Source organism: Panulirus ornatus, chromosome 52 (genome assembly GCF_036320965.1).
Source record: "Panulirus ornatus isolate Po-2019 chromosome 52, ASM3632096v1, whole genome shotgun sequence".
Taxonomy (NCBI): Eukaryota; Metazoa; Arthropoda; class Malacostraca; order Decapoda; family Palinuridae; genus Panulirus; species Panulirus ornatus.
Window position 1 is genome coordinate 6130264 of NC_092275.1, and position 25749 is coordinate 6156012.

General features: G+C 38.3%; 1 protein-coding gene across 1 annotated transcript; it reads left to right on the plus strand.

Annotated features, from left to right (window-relative positions):
• The first annotated feature begins 370 nt into the window (after positions 1–370).
• LOC139765011 (probable palmitoyltransferase ZDHHC24) lies at positions 371–24026 on the plus strand. The gene is made up of 6 exons (XM_071692071.1): positions 371–575; positions 1655–1768; positions 2088–2237; positions 6849–7080; positions 13306–13541; positions 19708–24026. The coding sequence occupies exons 2-6, from the start codon at positions 1661–1663 to the stop codon at positions 19831–19833; spliced, it is 852 nt and encodes a 283-aa protein (XP_071548172.1). The 5' UTR covers positions 371–575; positions 1655–1660; the 3' UTR covers positions 19834–24026.
• The last annotated feature ends 1723 nt before the right edge of the window (positions 24027–25749 follow it).

The following is a 25749-nucleotide window of genomic DNA, read 5'->3' on the forward strand; positions in this document are numbered from 1 at the left end:
CGAGTAGAATTACCTGATACAAAATGCATGCTTAGCATCTTTAGTATTAATCTAAGTAATTCTCTGAGTTACACGTGTTTCCTTTTGAATTTGGCATTTTGACATTTCAATTATTTTATATCCAGATGACGTTAAATAGAGAGTTAACGAAGGTAGTCATACATAACATGAATCGGAATTTTGGGTCTGAATTCATCCACGTTTTGTTTATCCATAGGGATCGAAACCTAATAAATATAAAATACTGTCGTGTATTAAAGATAAGTATGGTTCTTATCATTTCATACCCATTATATTAATGCAGGTTTTTGATTAAAGAAAAATATCATATCTTTAATTTTTTTAAGGCCTCATTCAATGTAAATATATTGGGGCCGTTTCCCTCCAGAGATGTGTAATGTCTGCTACTTGATTGGCTGTCAAGATGGGTTGTTCAAACATTAATGTTGTTGCATACCACCAGTACACTGGATAATATATCTCTGGTTATCGTTAGATATACATATCAACGTGAATTAGGTAGAATACTTCGTTGAATCCTCAGAAGGACGATAGACACTGGCCTATCTATCATCGTAAGTAGTCAGTTACCAGAATTAAAGGCTGCGAATGTATTTTTGGTAATAACTGTAGGGAGATGACGGTTCTTAAGTAAATTCCATAGCAAGAACACCAAAGAAATATCTCAAGGAGAAGAAACCCATATCAATGACCTCCCCATACTTAGTAGAAATGATTTAGATCGGGAGCCATATTTTCTTTATCCCACTTTATTCTACAGTAATATTGTTATCATGGGAAAAACATGTAGTAAAAGTAACAAAAACTTACAGAAGTTGACTTATGCCATAAAATCCTTACCTCGATTCCATTAGGAACTTAAATGTACGGTGTTTGCGATATAGTTTGAAGTCATTTGTTGGAAGGTTTGTTTACCTAGTGTTTACTTCCTTTCACAGCATTGAACCAAACTACAGAAGGATGACAACAACGTCTTGGTATACTTCCAATGTAACACTTACTTTTGCTTCTTGTTATTCTCGATCATTATTACCCTCCCTTCTGTTATGTTTATTTTTGCAAAAGATAATGCTCCAAAATACCTCTTTCATGGCTTAAATTTCCTGAATGTAAGAGGTTCTTTCAAATTCATGTTTTAGTTATATGGTGCTTTATATTATGGACTACTGATAACTGGGAGTATCTTTTTCTTTAATTTAGATGTTTTGCTTGTGTGGATGACAAGTCTTAAAAGATTAATGTCTCCAAAGCTCACTATTATTAAGGTGTGTATGGTTTATCTTAGCCAAAAAGAGTTTTTCTCAGATCCTATAATTCATATCTGAACCCTTCATATAAACATTTGATAAGAAAGAGCTACAGTAACATAAAAGTTATATATAAGATATGTTGAAAGATGTTAACTTCATGATTATGAAAAATATAAGTTGAAACATATGCTGGATCCAAACATCTTAGGATTGATGTCTTCAAGAATGGTGTGTTACTGTTACTCATATGAATATGTAATGTTGAGACTTAATAATGTGAAATACTGGCCTCATTTTCATGCCATTCTTATTGCTTGTTAGTTGGTTAAGAACGTATATATGTAAATGAAATCAGTGTGACATATTCTTTTTTTTCTTTATAGGTGAAAATGGGGTATAGCATACGATTCAGGAAGAGACTGATGCCTCGCACTTTTGCAGACTTAAGTGCCATGGTATTTATGTCATTTGCCATCCCTGCTGTGTACTGGTTTGAGGTTTGTTTCAAATCTAGTTATTTTCAGAATTTTTCATTATTGATAACACTATGTCGTTACAGAATGCACAATATATGTTTCCTTTTCTTGAACTGAAAGAGGATGATAAGACAGATGGAGGAAGATGAAATAAAGAAAAATTATTTTGCTGAACAAAGAATACTAAAATCAAGATAAAGGGATCATGGTTTAGGGATCATATTGATTATTAAGTATCATATTTCCACTTGAGTTGAAAATATGGACTTGCACGTAGTCTAATGAGGAGTATGATTGGGAAAGTTTCATACAAAGCAGTAAATTCATATTCTTTTTCTAGGTATATGTTGTGGCACCTACAGTATACAACCAAACTTTGAATGTACTACATACTATAGTTGGTACATACATTGTCATCAATATCATCGGCAATTTTTTGGCAGTTATCATTGTGGATACATCAACACAAGGATTATTACTTCCATCACAGGTTTGTAAATAATTGATTTACTGCTGCTCTTGCAAACTCATTTGAATAATATTAAAAGATTCCTTTCCTTGGTAAATAAATGTAGTTTTGCCACTGAACCTCAGAATGTATGAATACGTTGAAATGTATAGGTATGTATATATGCATGTGTGGACGTTTATGTATATACGTGTATGTGGGTGGGTTGGGCCATTCTTTCATCTGTTTCCTTGTGCTACTTCGCTAACACGGGAGACAGCAACAAAGTATGATGAATGAATAAGTGAATATATATATATATATATATATATATATATATATATATATATATATATATATATATATTTTTTTTTTTTTTTTTATACTTTGTCGCTGTCTCCCGCGTTTGCGAGGTAGCGCAAGGAAACAGACGAAAGAAATGGCCCAACCCCCCCCATACACATGTATATACATACGTCCACACACGCAAACATACATACCTACACAGCTTTCCATGGTTTACCCCAGACGCTTCACATGCCTTGATTCAATCCACTGACAGCACGTCAACCCCGGTATACCACATCGCTCCAATTCACTCTATTCCTTGCCCTCCTTTCACCCTCCTACATGTTCAGGCCCCGATCACACAAAATCTTTTTCACTCCATCTTTCCACCTCCAATTTGGTCTCCCTCTTCTCCTCGTTCCCTCCACCTCCGACACATATATCCTCTTGGTCAATCTTTCCTCACTCATTCTCTCCATGTGCCCAAACCACTTCAAAACACCCTCTTCTGCTCTCTCAACCACGCTCTTTTTATTTCCACACATCTCTCTTACCCTTACGTTACTCACTCGATCAAACCACCTCACACCACACATTGTCCTCAAACATCTCATTTCCAGCACATCCATCCTCCTGCGCACAACTCTATCCATAGCCCACGCCTCGCAACCATACAACATTGTTGGAACCACTATTCCTTCAAACATACCCATTTTTGCTTTCCTGAGATAATGTTCTCGACTTCCACACATTCTTCAAGGCCCCCAGAATTTTCGCCCCCTCCCCCACCCTATGATCCACTTCCGCTTCCATGGTTCCATCCGCTGCCAGATCCACTCCCAGATATCTAAAACACTTGACTTCCTCCAGTTTTTCTCCATTCAAACTCACCTCCCAATATATATATATATATATATATATATATATATATATATATATATATATATATATATATATATTATTAAAAAAGGGGGTGACTGTATTGTTGACTGGTTGGTAAGGTTATTTAATGTATGTATGACTCATGGTGAGGTGCCTGAGGATTGGCGGAATGCGTGCATAGTGCCATTGTACAAAGGCAAAGGGGATAAGAGTGAGTGCTCAAATTACAGAGGTATAAGTTTGTTGAGTATTCCTGGTAAATTATATGGGAGGGTATTGATTGAGAGGGTGAAGGCATGTACAGAGCATCAGATTGGGGAAGAGCAGTGTGGTTTCAGAAGTGGTAGAGGATGTGTGGATCAGGTGTTTGCTTTGAAGAATGTATGTGAGAAATACTTAGAAAAGCAAATGGATTTGTATGTAGCATTTATGGATCTGGAGAAGGCATATGATAGAGTTGATAGAGATGCTCTGTGGAAGGTATTAATAATATATGGTGTGGGAGGAAAGTTGTTAGAAGCAGTGAAAAGTTTTTATCGAGGATGTAAGGCATGTGTACGTGTAGGAAGAGAGGAAAGTGATTGGTTCTCAGTGAATGTAGGTTTGCGGCAGGGGTGTGTGATGTCTCCATGGTTGTTTAATTTGTTTATGGATGGGGTTGTTAGGGAGGTAAATGCAAGAGTTTTGGAAAGAGGGGCAAGTATGAAGTCTGTTGGGGATGAGAGAGCTTGGGAAGTGAGTCAGTTGTTGTTCGCTGATGATACAGCGCTGGTGGCTGATTCATGTGAGAAACTGCAGAAGCTGGTGACTGAGTTTGGAAAAGTGTGTGGAAGAAGAAAGTTAAGAGTAAATGTGAATAAGAGCAAGGTTATTAGGTACAGTAAGGTTGAGGGTCAAGTCAATTGGGAGGTGAGTTTGAATGGAGAAAAACTGGAGGAAGTGAAGTGTTTTAGATATCTGGGAGTGGATCTGGCAGCGGATGGAACCATGGAAGCGGAAGTGGATCATAGGGTGGGGGAGGGGGCGAAAATCCTGGGGGCCTTGAAGAATCTGTGGAAGTCGAGAACATTATCTCAGAAAGCAAAAATGGGTATGTTTGAAGGAATAGTGGTTCCAACAATGTTGTATGGTTGTGAGGCGTGGGCTATGGATAGAGTTGTGCGCAGGAGGATGGATGTGCTGGAAATGAGATGTTTGAGGACAATGTGTGGTGTGAGGTGGTTTGATCGAGTGAGTAACGTAAGGGTAAGAGAGATGTGTGGAAATAAAAAGAGCGTGGTTGAGAGAGCAGAAGAGGGTGTTTTGAAGTGGTTTGGGCACATGGAGAGGATGAGTGAGGAAAGATTGACCAAGAGGATATATGTGTCGGAGGTGGAGGGAACAAGGAGAAGAGGGAGACCAAATTGGAGGTGGAAAGATGGAGTGAAAAAGATTTTGTGTGATCGGGGCCTGAACATGCAGGAGGGTGAAAGGAGGGCAAGGAATAGAGTGAATTGGAGCGATGTGGTATACCGGGGTTGACGTGCTGTCAGTGGATTGAAGCAGGGCATGTGAAGCGTCTGGGGTAAACCATGGAAAGCTGTGTAGGTATGTATATTTGCGTGTGTGGACGTATGTATATACATGTGTATGGGGGGGGTTGGGCCATTTCTTTCGTCTGTTTCCTTGCGCTACCTCGCAAACGCGGGAGACAGCGACAAAGTATAAAAAAAAAAAATATATATATATATATATATATTTCCTGGGGATAGGGGAGAAAGAATACTTCCCACGTATTCCCTGCGTGTCGTAGAAGGCGACTAAAAGGGAAGGGAGCGGGGGGCTGGAAATCCTCCCCTCTCGTTTTTTTTTTTTTTTTTTAATTTTCCAAAAGAAGGAACAGAGAAGAGGTCCAGGTGAGGATATTCCCTCAAAGGCCCAGTCCTCTGTTCTTAACGCTACCTCGCTATCGCGGGAAATAGCAAATAGTATGAAAAAAAAAAAATATATATATATATATATATATATATATATATATATATATATATATATATATATATATATATATATATATATATATATCCCTGGGGATAAGGAGGGAAGAATACTTCCCACATATTCCCTGCTTGTCATAGAAGGCAACTGAGAGGGCAGGAGCAGGGGGCTGCAACCCCCCACCCCGCCTTTTTTTTTTTCTTGTATTTCAATTTCTAAAAAGGGAAACACAAGAAGGAGTGTCTAAATGTGTGTGGATGTAACCAAGATGAGAAGAAAGGAGAGATAGGTAGAATGTTTGAGGAAAGAATCCTGGATGTTTTGGTTTTGAGTGTAATGAAGCTCAAGGGTAAAGGGGAAGAGTGGTTTGGAATAGTCTTGGGAGTAAAGTCAGAGTTTGGTGAAAGGTCAAGAGCTAAGGAAGAAGTGGCAATACTCCTGAAGCAGAAGTTGTTGGAGTGTGTGATAGAGTGTAAGAAAGTAAATTCTAGATTGATATGGGCAAAACTGAAAGTGGATGGAGAGAGAGGGGTGATTATTGGTGCTTATGCACCTGGTTATGAGAAGAAAGATCATGAGAGGCAAGTGTTTTGGGAGCAGCTGAGTGAGTGTGTCAGCAGCTTTGGTGCATGAGACTGGGTATTAGTGATGAATGATTTAAATGTGAAGGTGAGTAATGTGACAGTTGAGGGTATGATTGGTGTACATGGGGTATTCAGTGTTGTGAATGGAAATAGTGAAGAGCAAGTGGATTTGTGTGCTGGAAAAAGACTGGTGATTGGGAACACCTGGTATATAGAAAGAGAGATATACATAAGTATACGTACGTGAGTAGGAGAGATGGTCAAAGGGCACTATTAGATTACTTGTTAATTGATAGGTGTGTAAAAGAGAGACTTTTGGATGTTATTGTGTTAATAGGGGCAACAGATGGGATGTCCGATCACCATTTGTGAAGATTTGTAGAGGTTTTCAAAAGAGAAAAGAAAATGGAGAGAAAATAGTGGTGAGAGTAAATGAGCTTGAAAAGGAGACTTGTATGAGGAAATACTAGGAGGGATTGAGGTAGAATAGCAAAGGGGGAGAGCAAATGATGTGCAGGGAGTGGGTGAGGAATGGGATGTATTTAGAGAAGCAGTGATGGCATGTGCAGAAGATCCTTTAATGTAAATGTAGCCTTCAGCACTAAGAATACTATAAAGAATATCTTAATAAAAAACTCACCAGAAAGTTCTGTTTCTTGGCACTACTTCATGGATGCAGGAAATGGCAATCAAGTGTAATCAATGAAATATGATATGTATATGTGTGTGTGTGTTTTGTGTGTATATGTATGTATGTATGTATGTATGTTTTTGATATAACCTTAACTTTTATTAGGCTGTTCTTGTATTTTGAGTTTTGTCATAGATTTACAGTACCTCATTTATTAAAAGTAGTTAACTTTGTGATTTTTTTGTTACACATTCAAGCTTAAGATTCAGAGTCTTATTGATGAAATTTTACCAGATCCCTCCAGGTTGGCATGTCTGTGCTAAATGTGAAAGCACTGCACCACCTCGGTCTCGCCACTGTAATACCTGCGATGTGTGTATTTTGAAGAAAGAACATCATTGTGTTTTCACTGGTTGTTGTGTTGGACTTGGAAACCATAGATATTTTTATATATTCCTTTTCCTGATGTGGGGATCAACACTCTATTGCTCCTGTCTGAATGCCTGCTTCATTTGGCCATATGTAGGTGAGTTGAAATGCAAAATATTTTCTTGGTGTAATGAATAGCATAACGCTTGAAATGCAAGTGAATTCTTATGACAGTTAAATCAAAAGAGGAAGGATTGGGAAGAATGGGAACTGAAGAAATCTATTTACAGAATATTTAGGAGAAAATAAGAAAGACAGTGCAAACATAGAAAAGTAGAAAACCTTTAAAGAGGACAAACATTACAGAATTGCGATTGAAATCAGTAATCTCTGTTGTGTGCTGTAATCACTGAGAACACCAGTGATTAAGGACTATCAAGTAATTTGATATTTCTTTTATTGTCCAAGATTTACACATAAACATTTGATTTTAAGATGGTCAAACATATGCCTTGGGTATCTTAATTTGCATTGAAAATTTGTCAGTTGCCCTTGGTTTTCAAGAATTTATAGTAAAGATCAGATGATACACCATAAGAAACCTGTTTTTCTCAGTCCTGTGTGATATAGTTGATGTCAAAGAAGATAACATTTGATCATGGCATGGATTTTTCGAGTATATGTTATATATGAGGAGCTACTGAATCCGGAAAATACATGCTCCAGTAGTTCCAATATATTCTATTCTCAGATTTAAGGCCCTTTTTTTGTATAAGTTTTATACATACAATACTACTCTCTGATGTACTCCATTGTAGCCAATATAAAAAAATCTCTTCAAACCACAGCCAGTTCACATTTCCACATTCCTCCACTGAATCACCTCCTTTAACATGTAAACTTCTCTTTTCTCACCGTACAATTTCCTCCTCCTTTATATATATTTTCTCACTCCATTCAGGCAGACTCTTTTCCATCATTTTTTTTTTCTTTTCACATTCACTCCACATATCCATACCAAATCAAGATTCATCCTTGCTTTAGCACCCAATCTCTTTACAGTACATTTTATTTACTAGTACACTGTACATCCTCATACTCCATTCTCTGACTTCTCCATAACATTATATCTATTTTTTAAATAATACAGCTCCACTGCTTGCACTCAACTAGCTATGCTGCTGTTATGGACTCAGATTTCTATAGCATTGCTACATCTGATGAATGATATCATCATAGATCATACTGTTTCTTGTAATTTATTTGTCTTCCAATGCTGTTTCCAATATTGAAATTTCCGTTACTCTTGTCAGATTTACTGCCAACTTATTTGAAGAATTATGTCATTGTTGCCCCATCTCCAGCATTATTGTCTCAAGTAAACCCACATTGTATTTAACTGCATTGGTGCTACCAGAATCCACATGAATGGAGTTACATTGCAAGTGAAAAGTCACCTTTGGGAAGGCTGCAAGATGAGGAGTACAGTCTTGTCAGAGAACTTCTCACAGCAAAGGAGTATGTCATTCCCTGTTACTGGAAGGAAAGTAGCCTTAGGGCTACAGGACTCTCTCAGAAAAGGTTCCCGCAGCAGTTATGAATAAATGTATATTCAGATTACTTTTCAGAGATTGACAGATTAGCAGATGATCCAATAGTTTCCATACCTTGTAAAAACATTAGTTTAGACCATGAGACAAAATCGTGAAGAACCGGGAGACTAAATTGGAGGTGGAAGGATGGAATAAAAAGATTTTGAGCTATCGGAGACTGAACATACAGGAGGGTGAGAGGTGGGCAAAGATCTTATAGAGTGGATTGGAATGATGTGGTATACCTCCCTGAGGATTGGCAGAATGCATGCATAGCGCCACTGTACAAAGGCAAAGGGGATAAAGGTGAGTGTTCAAATTACAGAGGCATAAGTTTGTTGACCATTCCTGGGAAATTACATAGGACGGTATTGATTGAGATGGTAGGCATGTACAGAGCATCAGATTAGGGAAGAGCGGTGTGGTTTCAGAAGTGGTAGAGGTTGTGTGGATCAGGTGTTTGCTTTGAAAGATGTAGGTGAGAAATACTTGGAAAAACAGACAGATTTGTATGTATGGATCTGGAAAAGGCATAGGGTTGATAGAGATGCTTTGTGGAAGGTTTTTAAGAGCATGTGGTGTGGGAGGTAAGTTGCTAGAAGCAGTGAAAAGTTTTTACTAAGGATGTAAGGCATATGTATGAGTGGGAAGGGAGGAAAGTGATTGGTTTCCACTGAATGTCGGTTTGCGGCAGGGGTGTTTGGTGTCTCCATGGTTGTTTAATTTGTTTAGGGAGGTGAATGCAAGAGTTTTGGAGAGAGGGGCAAGTATGTAGTCTGTTCTGGATGAGAGGGCTTGGGAAGTGAGTCGTTGTTGTTCGCTGATGATACAGCACTGGTGGCTGATTCGGATGAGAGTAAATGTGAATAAGAGCAAGGGTATTAGGTTCGGTAGGGTTTATCCCTGGGGATAGGGGAGAAAGAATACTTCCCACGTATTCTCTGTGTGTCATAGAAGGCGACTAAAAGGGAAGGGAGCGGGGGCTGGAAATCCTCCCCTCTCGTTTTTTTTTTTTTTTAATTTTCCAAAAGAAGGAACAGAGAAGGGGGCCAGGTGAGGATATTCCCTCAAAGGCCCAGTCCTCTGTTCTTAATGCTACCTCACTATCACGGGAAATGGCGAATAGTATGAAAGAAAAAAAAAGGGTTGAGGCATAAGTTAATTGGGAGGTAAGTTTGAATGGAGAAAAACTGGAGGAATTGAAGTGTTTTAGATATTTGGGAGTGGATTTAGCAGCGGATGGAAGCAGAAGTGAGTCACAGGGTGGGGGAGAGGCGAAGGTTCTGGGAGCGTTGAAGAATGTGTGGAAGGTGAGAATGTTATCTCGTAGAGCAAAGATAGGTATATTTGAAGAAATAGTGGTTCAAACAATGTTATATGGTTTGAGGCATGGGCTGTAGATAGGGTTGTGCAGAGGAGGGTGGATGTGTTGGAAATAAAATGTTTATGGACAATATGCGATGTGAGGTGGTTTGATCGAGTAAGTAATGAAAGGGTAAGAGATATGCTTGGTAATATAAAGAGTGTGGCTGAGAGAGCAGAAGAGGGTGTGTTGAAATGGTTTGGCCATGTGGAGAGAATGAGTAAGGAAAGCTTGACAAAGAGGTTATAAGTGTCAGAGGTGGAGAGAATGAGAAGTGGAAGACCGAACTGGAGGTGGAAGGATGGAGTGAAAAAGGTTTAGAGTGATGGGGGCCTGAACATACAGGAGGGTGAAAGGCATGCAAGGAATAGAGCAAATTGGAAGAATGTGGTATACCAGGGTCGACGTGCCGTCAGTGGATTGAACCAGGGCATGTGAAGTGTTTGGGGTAAACCATGGAAAGTTTTGTGGGGCCTGGATATGGAAAGGGAGCTGTGATTTCGGTGCATTACACTGGACAGCTAGAGATTGAGTGTGAGTGAATGTGGCCTGTGTTGTCTTTTCCTAGCGCTACCTCGCACGCTTGGGGAGGGGGGTGCCATTTCATGTGTGGCGGGGTGGCACTGAGAATGGATGAGGGCAGCAAGTATGAATATGTACATGTGTATATATGTATTTGTCTGTGTATGTATATGTATGTATGCGTTGAGATGCATAGGTATGTATATGTGCGTGTTTGGGCGTTTATGTATATACCTTTGTATATTACCATTATTATACCTAATCACCGTTTCCTGCATCAGTGAGGTAGTGCCAGGAAACAGACGAAGAATGGCCCATCCACTCATATACTCATATATATACATAAATGCCCATACACACACATATACAGATTTATACATATGTACACGTGTACATATTTATACTTGCTTGCCTTCTTCCATTCCTGTCACTACCCTGCCACATAGGAAACACCATCGCTACCCCTCGCTTCAGTGAGGTAGCACCAGGAAACAGACAAGAAAGGTGACATTTATTCACACTCAGTCTGTAGCTGTCATGTATGAAGATGGAACACCAAATATTGTATACAATAGGATGAATTGGCAATGGATCCATTTGATTATTTTAAGAATGATGGAGAAAACTTATGATAGACAGATAGTTAATATCATTACGAAACCTTATGATAGACAGATAGTTAATGTCATTACTTGAAAAGAATTAATAGAAAACACTCATCTATGATAAGGTCGTACATGGTATCTTTTTCTGGTGTCTCACCGTGGATCAAGTGTGCATCAGATGTTTGCAGATTTTCAGCTCTACTATTGAATTTCTTTACCGTAATATGATGCCAGCTATGTTTGGTTATCAAAAGAGCCATTCATGATTAGCTTGAATCTAGAAAATCATATTTCGACGTGATAAAGTATGAACAAAAATATTTTAATGACAAAAAGTTCAAACAGAATTAAGATAAGTGCCCTGGACTTTTCTTACTTAGGTAAATGTCACCTCATACTCAAATATCTTTGTTAAATCTGATTGAATTTTGCTGATTGTTGTTGTCTCTCTCTTTGCTTATATTTCCTGCTTTTACCACACACTTTTTCCATAGCATCAGTGACCTGCATTCTTTTGTGAGTTCTCTATTTTTTCATGATTACTTGATGTCTAATACCTCTCTAATAAGGGTAACAATTTTGTTGATATGATATTTTTTTATCTTTTCCTAAGTAAATTCATCATGTAGCTAAAGCTAATCCTTGCCTAAGAAACTACAGTTGCATTGTTTAAACTTACGATATATGTATTGGGAAAATGAAAACCATCCTCAAGTCACTCCCATACCATCCACAGACCCAGTGAAAGGCAGAAATGTATTTGACATAGCAATGCCCACAAACAGTGACAAGATCAGTACCAGCAAGGTTATTGAAAAGCTAGGAAATAGCAACTCCAAAGGTTAAGTTATAATTTATTTGATCTGCCATCAAGTTCCCTTGTCATTTTGAATACCCATAATGTGACATCATTTGTTGTTCAGCAACTCTTTATCCCCAGGGTTGCCAGACAAGAGACATTAGGGTGTATAGTGCTTTCATTTCTATCATCATTTGCTATACATTGATTATATTTGGAGCTCTTTTCTCACTTTTTATCGCTCTTCCTTATGTTCACATTTTGTTCATCCCCGAATGAAACCATTTCTCTGGTCCTGCAAATATTTGTATTCAAAGAAAGGTCATTAGTATTGATACAAAATGAATTATACTAAGTGCTTATTAGATGGAATTATGTTAAAGCCTAGTAAAGATAGGCACTCAATTTATAAATTGTTTGTTCATCAAGCCAGTGTCCAGAAGTTTTGGTAATACTGCATCTCAAAATATATCAGACTTGTAATTATAGATTTTAATGTGAATAAATCTTGGAAATGACTTAGTTGTGAATCTTGGTAAAGTTAACTTGCTTGTATATCAGTTGTGAACAGAATTTTCAAGCTAGTTCTTCATAAATTACGTCCCTAACAAAACTGAAAAAATATTATTCTTATAGGTGATTTAGTTTTCTTTTGTAACGCAAGTTTGTAATGATAAACTATTATTACAGATAGATTCTTCACAACACTGTGTAAAGGCCCTTGTAAAATTTGACCCCTCCCTGCAGGATCATGTATCACTCCCTGCCAACACCCTTCCCCTTTCTGATGAAATACTATATTTATAACCACTTAGGAATATTACATCTGTATTCATTATTTTACAATGTAGAGGGTGGATCAAGAAAATGAATGTATATTTTGAAACTTCATTTTTTTTTTAGATTCTTCAGGGTACAATAAGAGGGATGTGGGTACTGAAAATCTTAATAGATTACAAGAAAGTTTTGTACTAACAGTAGGAAAACATGATGAAGCTCAGTCAAGTTTGCACTTGATAAGGAGGCAATATTTCTGGTTTGAAAAAGGATTTACATGTGTGGTACTTTGACAGAACATAAAGTAATAGCCGAAGCATACCATCCATAATAACATGTCGCTTTTCAGCTATATGGGTTTAATAGGTGATTTTAAAAAAATTTAAGTAGATACAGACAAAGAGTTTAAGGTATTAATGTCATTTTGATACTACTGTAATTAGCATATGATGAAAAGAGTCAAAAGTTTAAACAAAATTGTAATGAGAAATACATACAAGAAATTCAAAGTTAGATCAGTTGTTGAAGGAAATTAGACGAAAATGTAGGTGTGAACAAATACATTGAAGCTTGTAAAATTCAGGAATTTAATCATTTTTCTTGTATGATAATTAACATAAGGAAGGAAGGCAACGCTAGACGTATGAGTTGTTCAGATTTTTATTGAAAATCTATTTCCAGTACTACATGCTTTATTTCAAAAATTTAATTGATTACTTTGCAGGTGGATTCAACCTGTGGGCTCTGGTGCGTCTCATATTGCCTGGTGTGTGGCTGTTGTGGGAACCATCATTGGACACCTTGTATGCTTTCCTGTTTTCCATAAATGTCATTGGCTTTCTCTTCATGTCTGTTCTTATTTATTACTACACAGGACTTCTTGTATCTAATATGACCACCCATGAAAACAATAGTCGCAAAGGCCAAAAGTATGATTATGGAAGAGATCTTAATATAAAGGTAAGTGTAGTTTATGTCAGTAGTTTTTCATCACCTTTGTAAAACTGCTTTATACAGTTGTTTTATTATGACTGCCAAGTAATTTAGCTCAGGTATTTCTACCTCATGGCCATTGGCATCTCAAGGATGGTCCATTATGATGTCTATTTCTTTCCATCTGTTAGTGGACTTTAGATTTTTCTGTCCTCTCATGTCTTTTCTAGCAGGCGCTGCATGTATCTTTTTAGAAGGCAAAGTTTGCACTTCCTCAGGAACTGTTAAACATTTATACTTAAGAGTTGGTCATTGCTGCTAGTTGTGAAAGATTCTTTAAGATCCCAGAGGGATAGAAACCCCCTAACCCCTTTAATCTCACCCCACCAGCTAACCACCTTTCAGTAATTGAAACCTTCATCATGAACCAGGTTTACCCTGAAAATGAGCAACATCCATCCAGTGATGACACCATTGTTCTCCCAGCAAACCCTCTGGTCATACTGTTTGCCTTATAATTGTCTGAATACATGATTGGGTCATATCGTCTACCATCTTTCTTCTGGCTTCCATCCTGACAAAAATAAGCATCCTTCTGTGATTTCCTTAGGGTATAGTCTATATATGTACAGTGTATATTTTGAAATATATTGTACTGTTATAAATTCATCACTGTACATATGGTACATGTTACCGTTTTTTATAGGGATGACCATCCCCTCCTACCCTTCTACTCTTGATTGTAACCTGGATAGGTTGTTTTCCTTTCTTTACATTAGAGGTTTTTAGGGCATAGGCCCTGCACAGGGAATGCACAAGCCCTTATTCTCTACCAATCACAGTTGAGTGACTCAGTCAAGCCTTCAGCTGTATATGTTTGAAACCTTGACTGGCATTTTAGTAGACAAGAAGCTCCTGTAGTTCAGTGTGAGGGGAAAGGAATTTTTTCTGTTTCCTAGAGTTTTTTCCATAGGGTTAGAAACACTGGGGGCAACTTGTAGATCATCCCCCAAGCACAGTGGGTGGGTTAGAATCATCTAATATATTAATCTGGTAATCTCACACCTTAACCATTGCCACATGTAGAGGCATAGGGGAACTGGGCATCCCTTATTGGATAGGGACAACCTTTTCCCTGACCAAATCAAACTTTCATTTGAAGAAAAAAGTATTATATTTAGAGGACCTTGTTTTCTGGGACACCTCGGGTTGGGTTTTCATATACCTTACCTGGATTGCTTGTGTCATTATAGATAGTCTAATTTTCCTTGATTTATAATTTCAAGAAAATGAATCCCTTATTATCATATATAAATAGGTAGCAGAGAAGTAATTGGTAGATAGTAGTTGGTAGGCAGACAAGGACTAGGGAGGTATATTATCAGTACCACCTGCCTAGGTATTGGAAGGGTTGGTGATGATTGCATAGTGAACCAGCTTTTTAGTGGTAGTCAGGTAACACTCCACTGACCCAGTTAGCTGTCTTTTCTTTCTGCTTCCCCAACTCTTGGACTACTGTTGTTCTGTCCGCAAACTTACAATCTCTCCTTGTCATATATAACTCTTGACAACACTTAACTCACATGGCTTCTTCTTTGTAACTCTAGAATTCCTGCAGTGAGTAATATGCATTAGCCCTGCCTTTTGGCTAAATGATTGAAGCAATAGATAAAAGCAGTAGGTGGGAACATTTAGGCAGGAGCATGAGGTAGAAATAGTCAATAGGAACATTAGGTAGGAGCCTTTGCAAATGCTGTGTTACTGTTTCCCCCTGCTAATGGCTTGTTAAGGGTGAGGCTTTAAAGGCTGAGAAGCAGCCATGGAGTTCACTAGTTATGGAGAATCTATTGCCATAGCCACCTCATTGAGTGTACCATTGGACCTGTGCTAATTTATTCATTACCTGAACTACTGTTCCTTCAAACATATCCATTTTTGCTCTCCAAGATAACATTCTTCCTTTCCACACATTCTTCATTGCTCCCAAAACCTTCCCCCTCCCCCACCCTATGACTCACATCTGCTTCCATGGTTCTATTTGCTGCCAAGTCCACTCCTAGATATCTGAAACATTTCACTTCCAATTTTTCCTCATTCAAACTGACATCCCAACTAACTTGTCCCTCAACCATACTGAACCTAATAATCTTGCTCTTCTTCTCTCTCATACCATTCGCCACTTCCCGCGATAGCGAGGTAGCGTCAAGAGCAGAGGACTGGGCCTCTGAGGGAACATCCTCACCTGGCCCCCCTCTCTGTTCCTTCTTTTGGAAAAAAAAACGAGAGGGGAGGATTTCCAGCCCCCAGCTCCCTTCCCTTTTAGTCGCCTTCTACGACATGCAGGGAATACGTGGGAAGTATTCTTTCTCCCCTATCCCCAGGGATAAGCTCTTATTGCTCTTATTTACATTTATTGTCAACTTTCTCCTTTCAATCACTTTTGCAAACTCAGTCACCAACTTCAGTTTCTCGCTCAAATCAGCCACCATTGCTGTATCATCGGTGAAAACCAATTGACTCACTCCCTAGGTCCTCTCATCCCCAACAGACTGCATACTCTCCCCTCTCCAAAGTTCTTGCATTTACCTTCCTGACCATCCCATTTATAAACAAATCAAACAACCATAGGGACATCACACACCCCTGCTGGAGACTGATCTTCACTGGGAACCAATCACTCTCCTCTCTTGTACACATGCTTTACACCCTTGACGAAAACTTCTCACTGCTTCTAGTGGCTTACCTCCTACACCATATACTCTTAAGACTTTCCACAAAGCATCTCTATCAACCTTGTCATATACCTTCTCAAGATCTATAAATGCTACATACAAATCCATATGTTTTTCTGAGTACTTCTCACATATATTCTTCAAAGTAAACACATGATCCACACATCCTCTATCACTTCTAAAACCACATTGCTCCCCCCCAATCTGATGCTCTGTACATGCCTTCACCCTCTCAATCAATCCTCCCCCTCCCCCCATACAATTTTCTGGGAATACTCAACAAACTTATGCCTCACCTTTATCCCGTTTGCCTTTGTACAGTGGCACTATATATGCATTCATCCAATCCTCAGGCACTTCACCATGATACATACATACATTGAATATCTTTGCCATCCAATCATGCAAATGTACATATATATGCATATGGGAGGTAATAATGAGTAGTGGTGAAGTGAGGAGATGGAGTGAGTATTTTGAAGGTTTGTTGAATGTATTTGATGATAGAGTGGCAGATATAGTGTGTTTTGGTTGAGGTGGTGTGCAAAGTAAGAGGGTCAGGGAGAATGGTTTGGTAAACAGAGAAGAGGTAGTGAAAGTTTTGCGGAAGATGAAAGCCGGCAAGACGGCGGGTTTGGATGGTATTGCAGTGGAATGTATTAAAAAAGAGGGTGAGTGTGTTGTTGATTGGTTGGTAAGGATATTCACTGTATGTATGGTTAATGGTGAAGTGCCTGAGGATTGGAGGAATGCATGCATAGTGCCATTGTACAAACGCAAAGGGGATAAAGGTGAATGTTCAAATTATAGAGGTATAAGTTTGTTGAGTATTCCTAGGAAATTATATGGGAGGGTATTGATTTACAGGGTAAAGTCATGTACAGAGCATCAGATTAGGGAAGAGCAGTGTGGTTTCATTAGTGGTAGAAGATGTGTGGATCAGGTGTTTGCTTTAAAGAATGTATGTGAGAAGTACTTAGAAAAACAGATGGATTTGTATGTAGCATTTATGGATCTGGAGAAGGCATATAATAGGGTTGATAGAGATGCTTTGTGGAAGGTATTAAGAGTATATGGTGTGAGAGTTAAGTGGTTTGATCGAGTAAGTAATGAAAGTACAGTAGGGTTGAGGGACAAGTCAATTGTGAGGTAAGTTTGAATGGAGAAAAACTGGAGAAAGTGAAGTGTTTTAGATATCTGGGAGTGGATTTGGCAATGGATGGAACCATGGAAGCGGAAGTGAATCATAGGGTGGAGGAGGGGGCCAAAATTCTAGGAGCATTGAAGAATGTGTGGAAGTCGAGGACATTATCTCGGAAAGCAAAAATGGGTATGTTTGAAGGAATAGTGGTTCCAACAATGTTATATGGTTGCGAGGCATGGGCTATGGATAGAGTTGTGCGGAGAAGGGTGGATGTGCTGAAAATGAGATGTTTGAGGACAATATGTGGTGTAAGGTGGTTTGATCGAGTAAGTAATAATAGGGTAAGAGAGATGTGTGGTAATAAAAAGTGTGGTTGAGAGAGCAGAAGAGGGTGTTTTGAAATGGTTTGGTCACATGGAGAGAATGAGTGAGAAAAGATTGACCAAGAGGATATATGTGTCAGAGGTGGAGGGAACGAGGAGAAGTGGGAGACCAAATTGGAGGTGGAAAGATGGAGTGAAAAAGATTTTGAGTGAACGGGGCCTGAACATGCAGGAGGGTGAAAGGCGTGCAAGGAATAGAGTGAATTGGAACGATGTGGTATACCGGGGTCGCCGTGCTGTCAATGGATTGAACCAGAGCATGTGAAGCATCTGGGGTAACCATGGAAAGTTCTGTAGGGCCTGGATGTGGAAAGGGGGCTGTGGTTTTGGTGCATTATTACATGACAGCTAAAGACTGAGTGTGAACGAATGTGGCCTTTGTTGTCTTTTCATAGCGCTACCTCGTGCACACGTGGGGGGAGGGGGTTGTCATTTCATGTGTGGTGGGGTGGTGACGGGAATGAATAAGGGCAGACAGTATGAATTATGTACATGTGTATGTATGTATATGTCTGTGTGTGTATATATATGTATATGTTGAGATGTATAGGTATGTATATGCGCTGTGTGTGGACATGTATGTATATACATGTGTATGTGGGTGGGTTGGGCCATTCTTTCGTCTGTTTCCTTGCGCTACTTGCTAATGCGGGAGACAGCAACAAAGTAAAATAAGATAGATAAATAATATATATGTGAGCGGATGTGCCTTTCTTCGTTTGTTTCTTGGCACTATCCTACAAACACGGGAAAGACAATCAAGTACGAAAAAAGAATATAGTTAAGGAAGTGTTTTAGATACCTGGGAGTGGACATGACAGCAAATGGAACCACAGGAAGCAGAAGTGAGTCATAGGGTGTTTGAGGGGATGATGGTTCTGGGAACATTGAGGAATGTGTGGAACGAGAGGTCGTTACCTGAGAGGGCGAAAAATGGGTACATTTGAAGACTTAGTAATGCTAATGATGAAGTATGAATGTGAGTAGGGGCTGTAGATGAGGATGATGGAGGTGTTGGAAATTAATTGTTTGAGTTCAATATGTGATATATAGGGATTTGATTGAGTAGGAAGTAAAAGGGTAAGAAAGAGGTGTGGTAATAACAAGAGTATAGTCGAGAGAGCTGAAGAGGGTGTGCTGAAATGATATGGATATTTGGAGAGAATGAGCAAAGAGAAGTTGACAAGGAGGATACATGTGTCAGAAGTGGAGAGAACAAGGAGAAGGGGGAGACCAAATTGTAAAAGGAAGGATGATTATGAAAAAGATTTTGATTGATAGGGACTTGAACATGTAGGAGGGTGAAAGGCATTTACGAGTATGAGTGAACTGGAACTGTGTGGTATACAGGGTATGACATTTTGTGAACGGACTAAAACATAGTGCATGAAGTAGTTGGGATAAACCATGAAAAGGCTTATGGAGTCCTGGTTGTGGATAGGGGGATGTGGTTTTTGTGCATTTCACACTACAGCTAAAAAATGAATGTGAGCGAATGCAGCCCTCCTACATCAGTTCCTGGCACTATCTCACGAATGTATGTTTTGTATGTGTTATCCCTGGGGATAGGGAAGAAAGAAAGTTGCCCTCATATTCTATGCTTGTTGTAAAAAACATATAAGAGGGGCTGGAGAGAAGGGCTGGAAATCCTCCCCTCTTCTATTACTTTCTAAAGAAGAAATATGGGAAATAGCCAAGCAAAGATTTTTATCTCTTCTTAATGCTCCCTTGGTCATGCATGGAAATAGTAATTATGTTTTAAAAGAATAAGTGTATGTATAGGGTGTGGCGTAATTCTATGGTATCAAGGTTGTTTCGCAAAGCAACAATACTGATTCAAGGTTAAAAAGCTTGTTCTAATGGTTTAAATGTATTGTTTAATATCTGAGAAGAAATAAAGAAATTTAGTCTTCACAATTTGTTTTACGTTACAGGTGACCTTAGGAGAGTGGTGGTATCTGACTTGGGTCTTCCCAACATTGTCTTCCCCCTTGCCATATGATGGTGTGGATTGGTCAGTGCAAACTGGAGAGAAAAATATGAAACCCAAGGATAACTAAGATATCATTATCAATAGTGATAATTCCTGCCACTCAAGCTATGCCATTGTCGGACCAGGGCTACTGTGATTGGCTGGAAGTACAAAATACTTTATAAGTTTCACAAAAACTCTGATGGAACAGTATTGAGGTACTCATTTACAAACAGTGTAGTTTTTTATATTTGATCTCTACATGCATTTCTAGTCACAGTCTTAGATAGGATATATGGATATAGAATGTATGTATATGTGCAGTATGAGAATGATATAATTCATAGTTTCACTTAGCTATGTTATTTTCAGGCACTATTGCCTGTTTTCAGCAAGATAACTTAGACAGCATCATCAGCCATAACGTTTTCCAAATAGCTTCATTTACTTAGGTCTATGTATCTTTTTCAAAGTGTGTGTAATCTCTCCACCTTACATGTTAGCAAGGGTGTATCTAGGGGAAATAGCACCCATGGCAAGCACTAAAATTGCACTCCTGGCTTGATTAAAAATGTACATACAGTGGATGTATGTAGAAATATATACAGTGCAATTGTAAACTGTTGAAGAGTTAGGCCAAACTTAAATTTATATAAACTCTTGAAGACTTAAAGACTTATTTGATCAAAATTGTAACGTAGAAGTGGTAATGCAACTGATAGTAGCAAAATATTACTATAGTTGAAAACTAGGCGAGTTTCTTTTTATCTCACAAAACCAAACCATTAAAAATGTCAATTGGGTAGCATATGTCAAAAATCAAACCTATCGAGTGGCACCCAGGGCACCTGCCCTACCTGCCATACCCTAGATATGCCACTGCATGTCAGTTTCTGAATGTTTCTCTGTTGCACAGTGCCCTATCAGAGATGGGTCTCTAGAGCTCTGTGTATTTCTTTGTACTTCCTCCTCTCTGACTCCTCTTTTGTTGGGATCCCACAGTGCCCAGAAAGCTGACCACAGCCACCAGCTGGAAACATAGGTCAGTGAGTTTAGGGCTGTGCCTATGTGTGTGTTGGGTGTCATCAGTGTGGAAGGTACCTCTTAGGAATGCAGATTCTTGTGGTACATTGAAATGATTTCTGTAATGTTGAAGAGATGGGTGGTTTCCAGTGCACAGATGAGGACATGTGACTTACCTCCTTTGGTAAAGTAGTTTCAAATGGCTGTATATCCAGTGGGATGGAGTTCAGGAATGCATAGGGAGCTGGTAGCAGTTGTTTAAGTCACTATGGTGTGAAGATATTTTGACATGGTCTTTTTTTGGTATGGGGAATCTTTGAGAATAGGTTCCTGAGTTGTGACATACTATCTCCTTTGCTGGTTTTCCTTTTTCAGGTTAATTACTATTTCAGAATTTTATTTCAGTGTTAGCCTTACTCTATGTTACACTTCACAAGATCTATCAGAGGTTAAGGTTAAATCTCATGTTGTGTTTGGAATCCATGACAACAATGCAAGTGTGTGACCATGACAACATGCAAAGGCTGTGTAGCTTGCTACCCACACGTGGTGATGATGATGACCCAGTTGATCCACTGGCTCATTTTTATTGTTATTAAATCAAAGTATACTATTGTTTCAAAATATCCTGATCTCTGTCATACTTAAGTAAGGAAAACTGAGGCTCCAATGTTTATTGTTTTATTCTTCATACTGAGGTAAACCAATTTTACTGAAGTTTAGGGCATTTCTAATACTAATACCACATGAATGTTAATTAAACTCATGGTAGCAGGTTGGTAGTTATTCAGAGGAAGCAATCATTCTGGTGTGTTTCATTACCTGTTTGTGGTGGAAGTTAGTGTTTGTTCAAGGATTGAATATTTTACACCCATGTAATTTTTCCTACTGCAAAATTTGTAAAGATTTCAGTACATTGCCAGCTTATGTTATTTGCTTTGATGTGACTAGTTTTCCCTATTCATTTATGACAGTATTCATATTTGTTTTGTAATTCTAGCAATTTTATTAACGGCTGTAATTAGAATTTAGTTTCTAAATTTCTTAAGAAAGGAGATGACAATGTTGTTGATTGTGAGGTCAGTATTTTTTTTGTATATATAGCATAAGATGGATACCTGAGGACTGGTATAATGCCAGTAGTAATTAAATGAAAGTAAGGGGGATAAAAGTAAATGCTTGGATTATAGAGATATAAATTTGTTGAATATATCTGTTAAGCTGTATGGGAAGTGGTGATTTAGAAAGTGATGTCATGAAGAGAGTATCTGATTGGAGAAGAACAGTGTGGTTTCTGAAGTGTGTGGACCAGGTGTTTGCTTTGAAGATGTTGTTTGAAAAAGGCTTAGGGAAAGACAAGGATTTGTATGTAGAATTTATGGGCCTAGAGGAAGTGTATGTTAGGGTTGAGAGAGATACTTTGAGGAATATGCTATGAATATATTGTGTGAGGGGAAAGCTGCTAGATGCAATGAAGAGTAAGGCAAATGTGTGAGTAGGAAGGAAGGAGGTGAGTGTTGTCAAGTGAAAGTGGGTATGTATCAAGGCTGTGTGACATCACCATAGCTTTTTAATCTTTTGTGATTGGAGAGATAATGTTGATGAATGCTAGTGGAGAGAGGGGTGATTCTCCAGGATGCTTGAGGTGGAGGATGGCTAGGAGGTGACACAGATGCTGCTTGCAGCTGATACATCACTGCCAGTAAATTTGAGACAGAAGTTGCAGAAGCTGGTGCCTACATTTTGGGGAGTGTTTAAAGGGTAGAAGTTGAGTTTATGTAAATTAAAGTAAGATAGTGAGATGTAGCAGGGTTTGAGATTAGGTGATTTAATTAGGGAGAGCCTGAGGGATGTGGTGGAGTGCTTTAGATACTTGGGAGTGGACATAGCAGCAGGTAGAACTATGGGGCCTAAAGTAAATCATAGTACAGGTGATGGGATAAAGTCCTGGGTGCATTGAGGAGTGTATGAAAGGAAAGGACAAAGATGGGTGTGTTTGATGGTATAATGGCTCCAGCAATTTTGTAAGTTTGCAAGTCTTTGCCCCTAAATACAATTTAAATGAAGGGGCTGGTTGTGTTGGAAATGAAATACCTGCAGATAATATGAGTAGGGTTGATTGTGGAAGGACTGATGGTATTAGAGAGATAGATTCCCATGGTGTAGTGGGTAGTGTTCCTGACCCAAGGTCAAGCACATAGGTTTGAATCCTGGTTATGGCAGTTGGTCCACAGTCAACCCAGCTGTTCATCCACCCCTAAGGGTTGGTCGATGAAATGGATACCACATTGTTTCATTTCACTCAATTCCTTGCATGCCTCTCACCCTCCTGTATGTTCAGGCCTCAGTCGCTCAAAATCATTTTCACTCCATCCTTCCACCTCCAGTTTGGTCTTCTGCTTCTTGTTCCCTCCACCTCTAACACATATATTCTCTTTGCCAATCTTTCCTCACTCATTCTCTCCATATGTCCAAACCATTTCAACACACAATCTTCTGCTCTCTCAGCCACACTTTTTTATTTCCATACATCTCTCTTACCCTTTCATTACTTTCTTGATTATTGGATGAGCATAACCAGTCCTTGATATGTGCTGGTAATGCCTTATTCTACTTGTTTTTTATGTTAAAGAAAAATTTATTGGCTTACAGAGTGAAAGTAGTTTTTCTTCATACATATTGGTCAAGCATATTACATTGAGGATTATTGATAGATTAGGCCTCAGTAATAACATTTTAGTTCACAGGAATGCATTGAGATTTGGGTTTGGTATGCTTTTTCTCAGGAAAAATGTTGCTCATGATTTTATGTCTCATGTCTGTATCAGTTGCAGTAGGTTATATATTTCAGTCAGAATTTTATTTAGATGCTTATCATTGATTCAGGATATCACTGAGATATACTTTTTCATGCATCCTTGATTTTCTAATTTTAACCTTTCTTATTGCTATATTAAGAATAAATACAGTCTGTTCTTCATATTTTTTAAGTAAACAGAATTTTCCATAGTACTATGAATTTCTGAATTATTAATAAACTATAACATTAGGATTACCAGTGTTAAACTACAAAATCATAATGTTATTCTTATGTGAATAGAAAGCATTTATGGATATTAATTAAGTGAATGTGTTGGACCAGATTTCAGGAACTGGTTGTGCTCAACCACTAATCATAATACATATAAAGATGTACTAAATGTTGATTCACCTACAGTGAATATGGATGTGAAGGTATATAAATCTTAAAAGCTCAAACTTAGTTTTCGGGTTTCATACCAATTCAGTAACTTCAGTGACCCAGTTTTGAATTTAAAGGTCACCCCTTGTAGTATATGGTTGTTTGAATGACTTAAATTCCATATTTATCATTCATATGGATTCTGAAACTATTTCATCGTGGAACAGTAAAAAAAAGAAAAAAAATCACCATTTAGGTTGAAAGTTACCATTGAATTACAGGATTGGTTTAAAATATCTAGGTGGCTAATTATTACTATATTAATGCCAAACCTGTTGCTAAGGTTTTTGACGGCTTGTGTTTTTCTCTGAAATCTGGTTTTTCTTATAGAAATGTTAACCTTTTCATTGTGGCTGGTGTGCATAAGACCTGGCAATTTTTTCTGTTCACTGCAGATTAGGTGAATACAGTATGTTAATGATTCTTGAATTGGTCATCTGTGCTTGAAGCAAAATATTTGTCAGTTAGTGCTTGTGTTGTTATCCCTCACAGCCTACAGCAGAATTTCTTTTTAATATACAGTCCAGTGTGTGTGATGCCAAGGAAGTTAGTGGGATATGTGCACCTTCATTTTACATAATGAATTGTGAAGCTGTGACATGCTTAGAAGGTAATTGATATTGGCAATGAAAACCCTTAGTGATCATATTTGTCTGTGATGAAAATACTCAAAAAATACCACATCTCACTACATATGCCTGAAATTACTCCTGGTGTACCTCATATGCCTGGAAGCAGTGCAGCACAAGTTAAAGGTGCATTGCTCAAATTAACACTTTTGCACCAGGTTGCATTGTAGATCATTTATTAAGAAAATTATGTTTCTTTGATTACCATAATGAACTTCTGGAGATACTTCTTCATAATACTTGAGAATATCCTGCACCCAGGATGTACAGTGGAAATTAGGACAGTCCAAGTTTATATCATTTCTAAGTACCCCAGAAACCCTTTTTTAAGAAAGGATCTTCATGTTATCCAGGACCTCCTTTTCAGGGGCTCTTGCAGCTATTTCCAGTAGCAGGGAAATGATAAACTCCTTTGAAGTGAGAAGTTGTTTGACAAGAGTGTACAACCTTGCCAGAGGTGTCTTTTCACTCACAATGTAAACTCATGCAGGTGAAGTCCAGTAGCACCAAACTGCCTTAGTGAATGAGTTGATTGAAAATCTTCTGTTTAATGGGTGTCTCAGTCAAGTTCTGTCCTTCAGAGCAATTTGAGGTGTTATTTCACTTACCCAGGGAAATGTCCTGAGGTCTTGGTGCTTTAAGATACTCATAAGTTTACCCTTTGGAATTCTATAGATTTATTAAATGTATTGCGAGCAGGTTACAGCATTTGGTAACGATAAGAAAAGATTTCAGGCACTTCAGAAAAAAATACAAAGAAAGAATCATCTGGCACATTGGCTGTGAAAACTTCACACATTTAGTGTGGATTGGTCAGTTATGGTATTTGACTGTTTTTGTCTCAAACATCTCATCTCTGGCTTTGTTTGGGAACTTTCTGTCAGCTGTTACTTTTACTCTTTGTGATTTACTTTTGGTTCCAGATTAATTTTCCTTACATCACATGTATTATTTTTTTCTAAGGTATTATTGTTTATTTTTTCATCTAAAATATCATTAGTTTTTTTGTTACAAGTTCACTAATTGATTAATATGAGTTAATTCAGTTTTGATTGTATTCCAAGGACTCTGGTCTGAATATTGCTTATAGTGTGCTTTAATTGTATTCTAA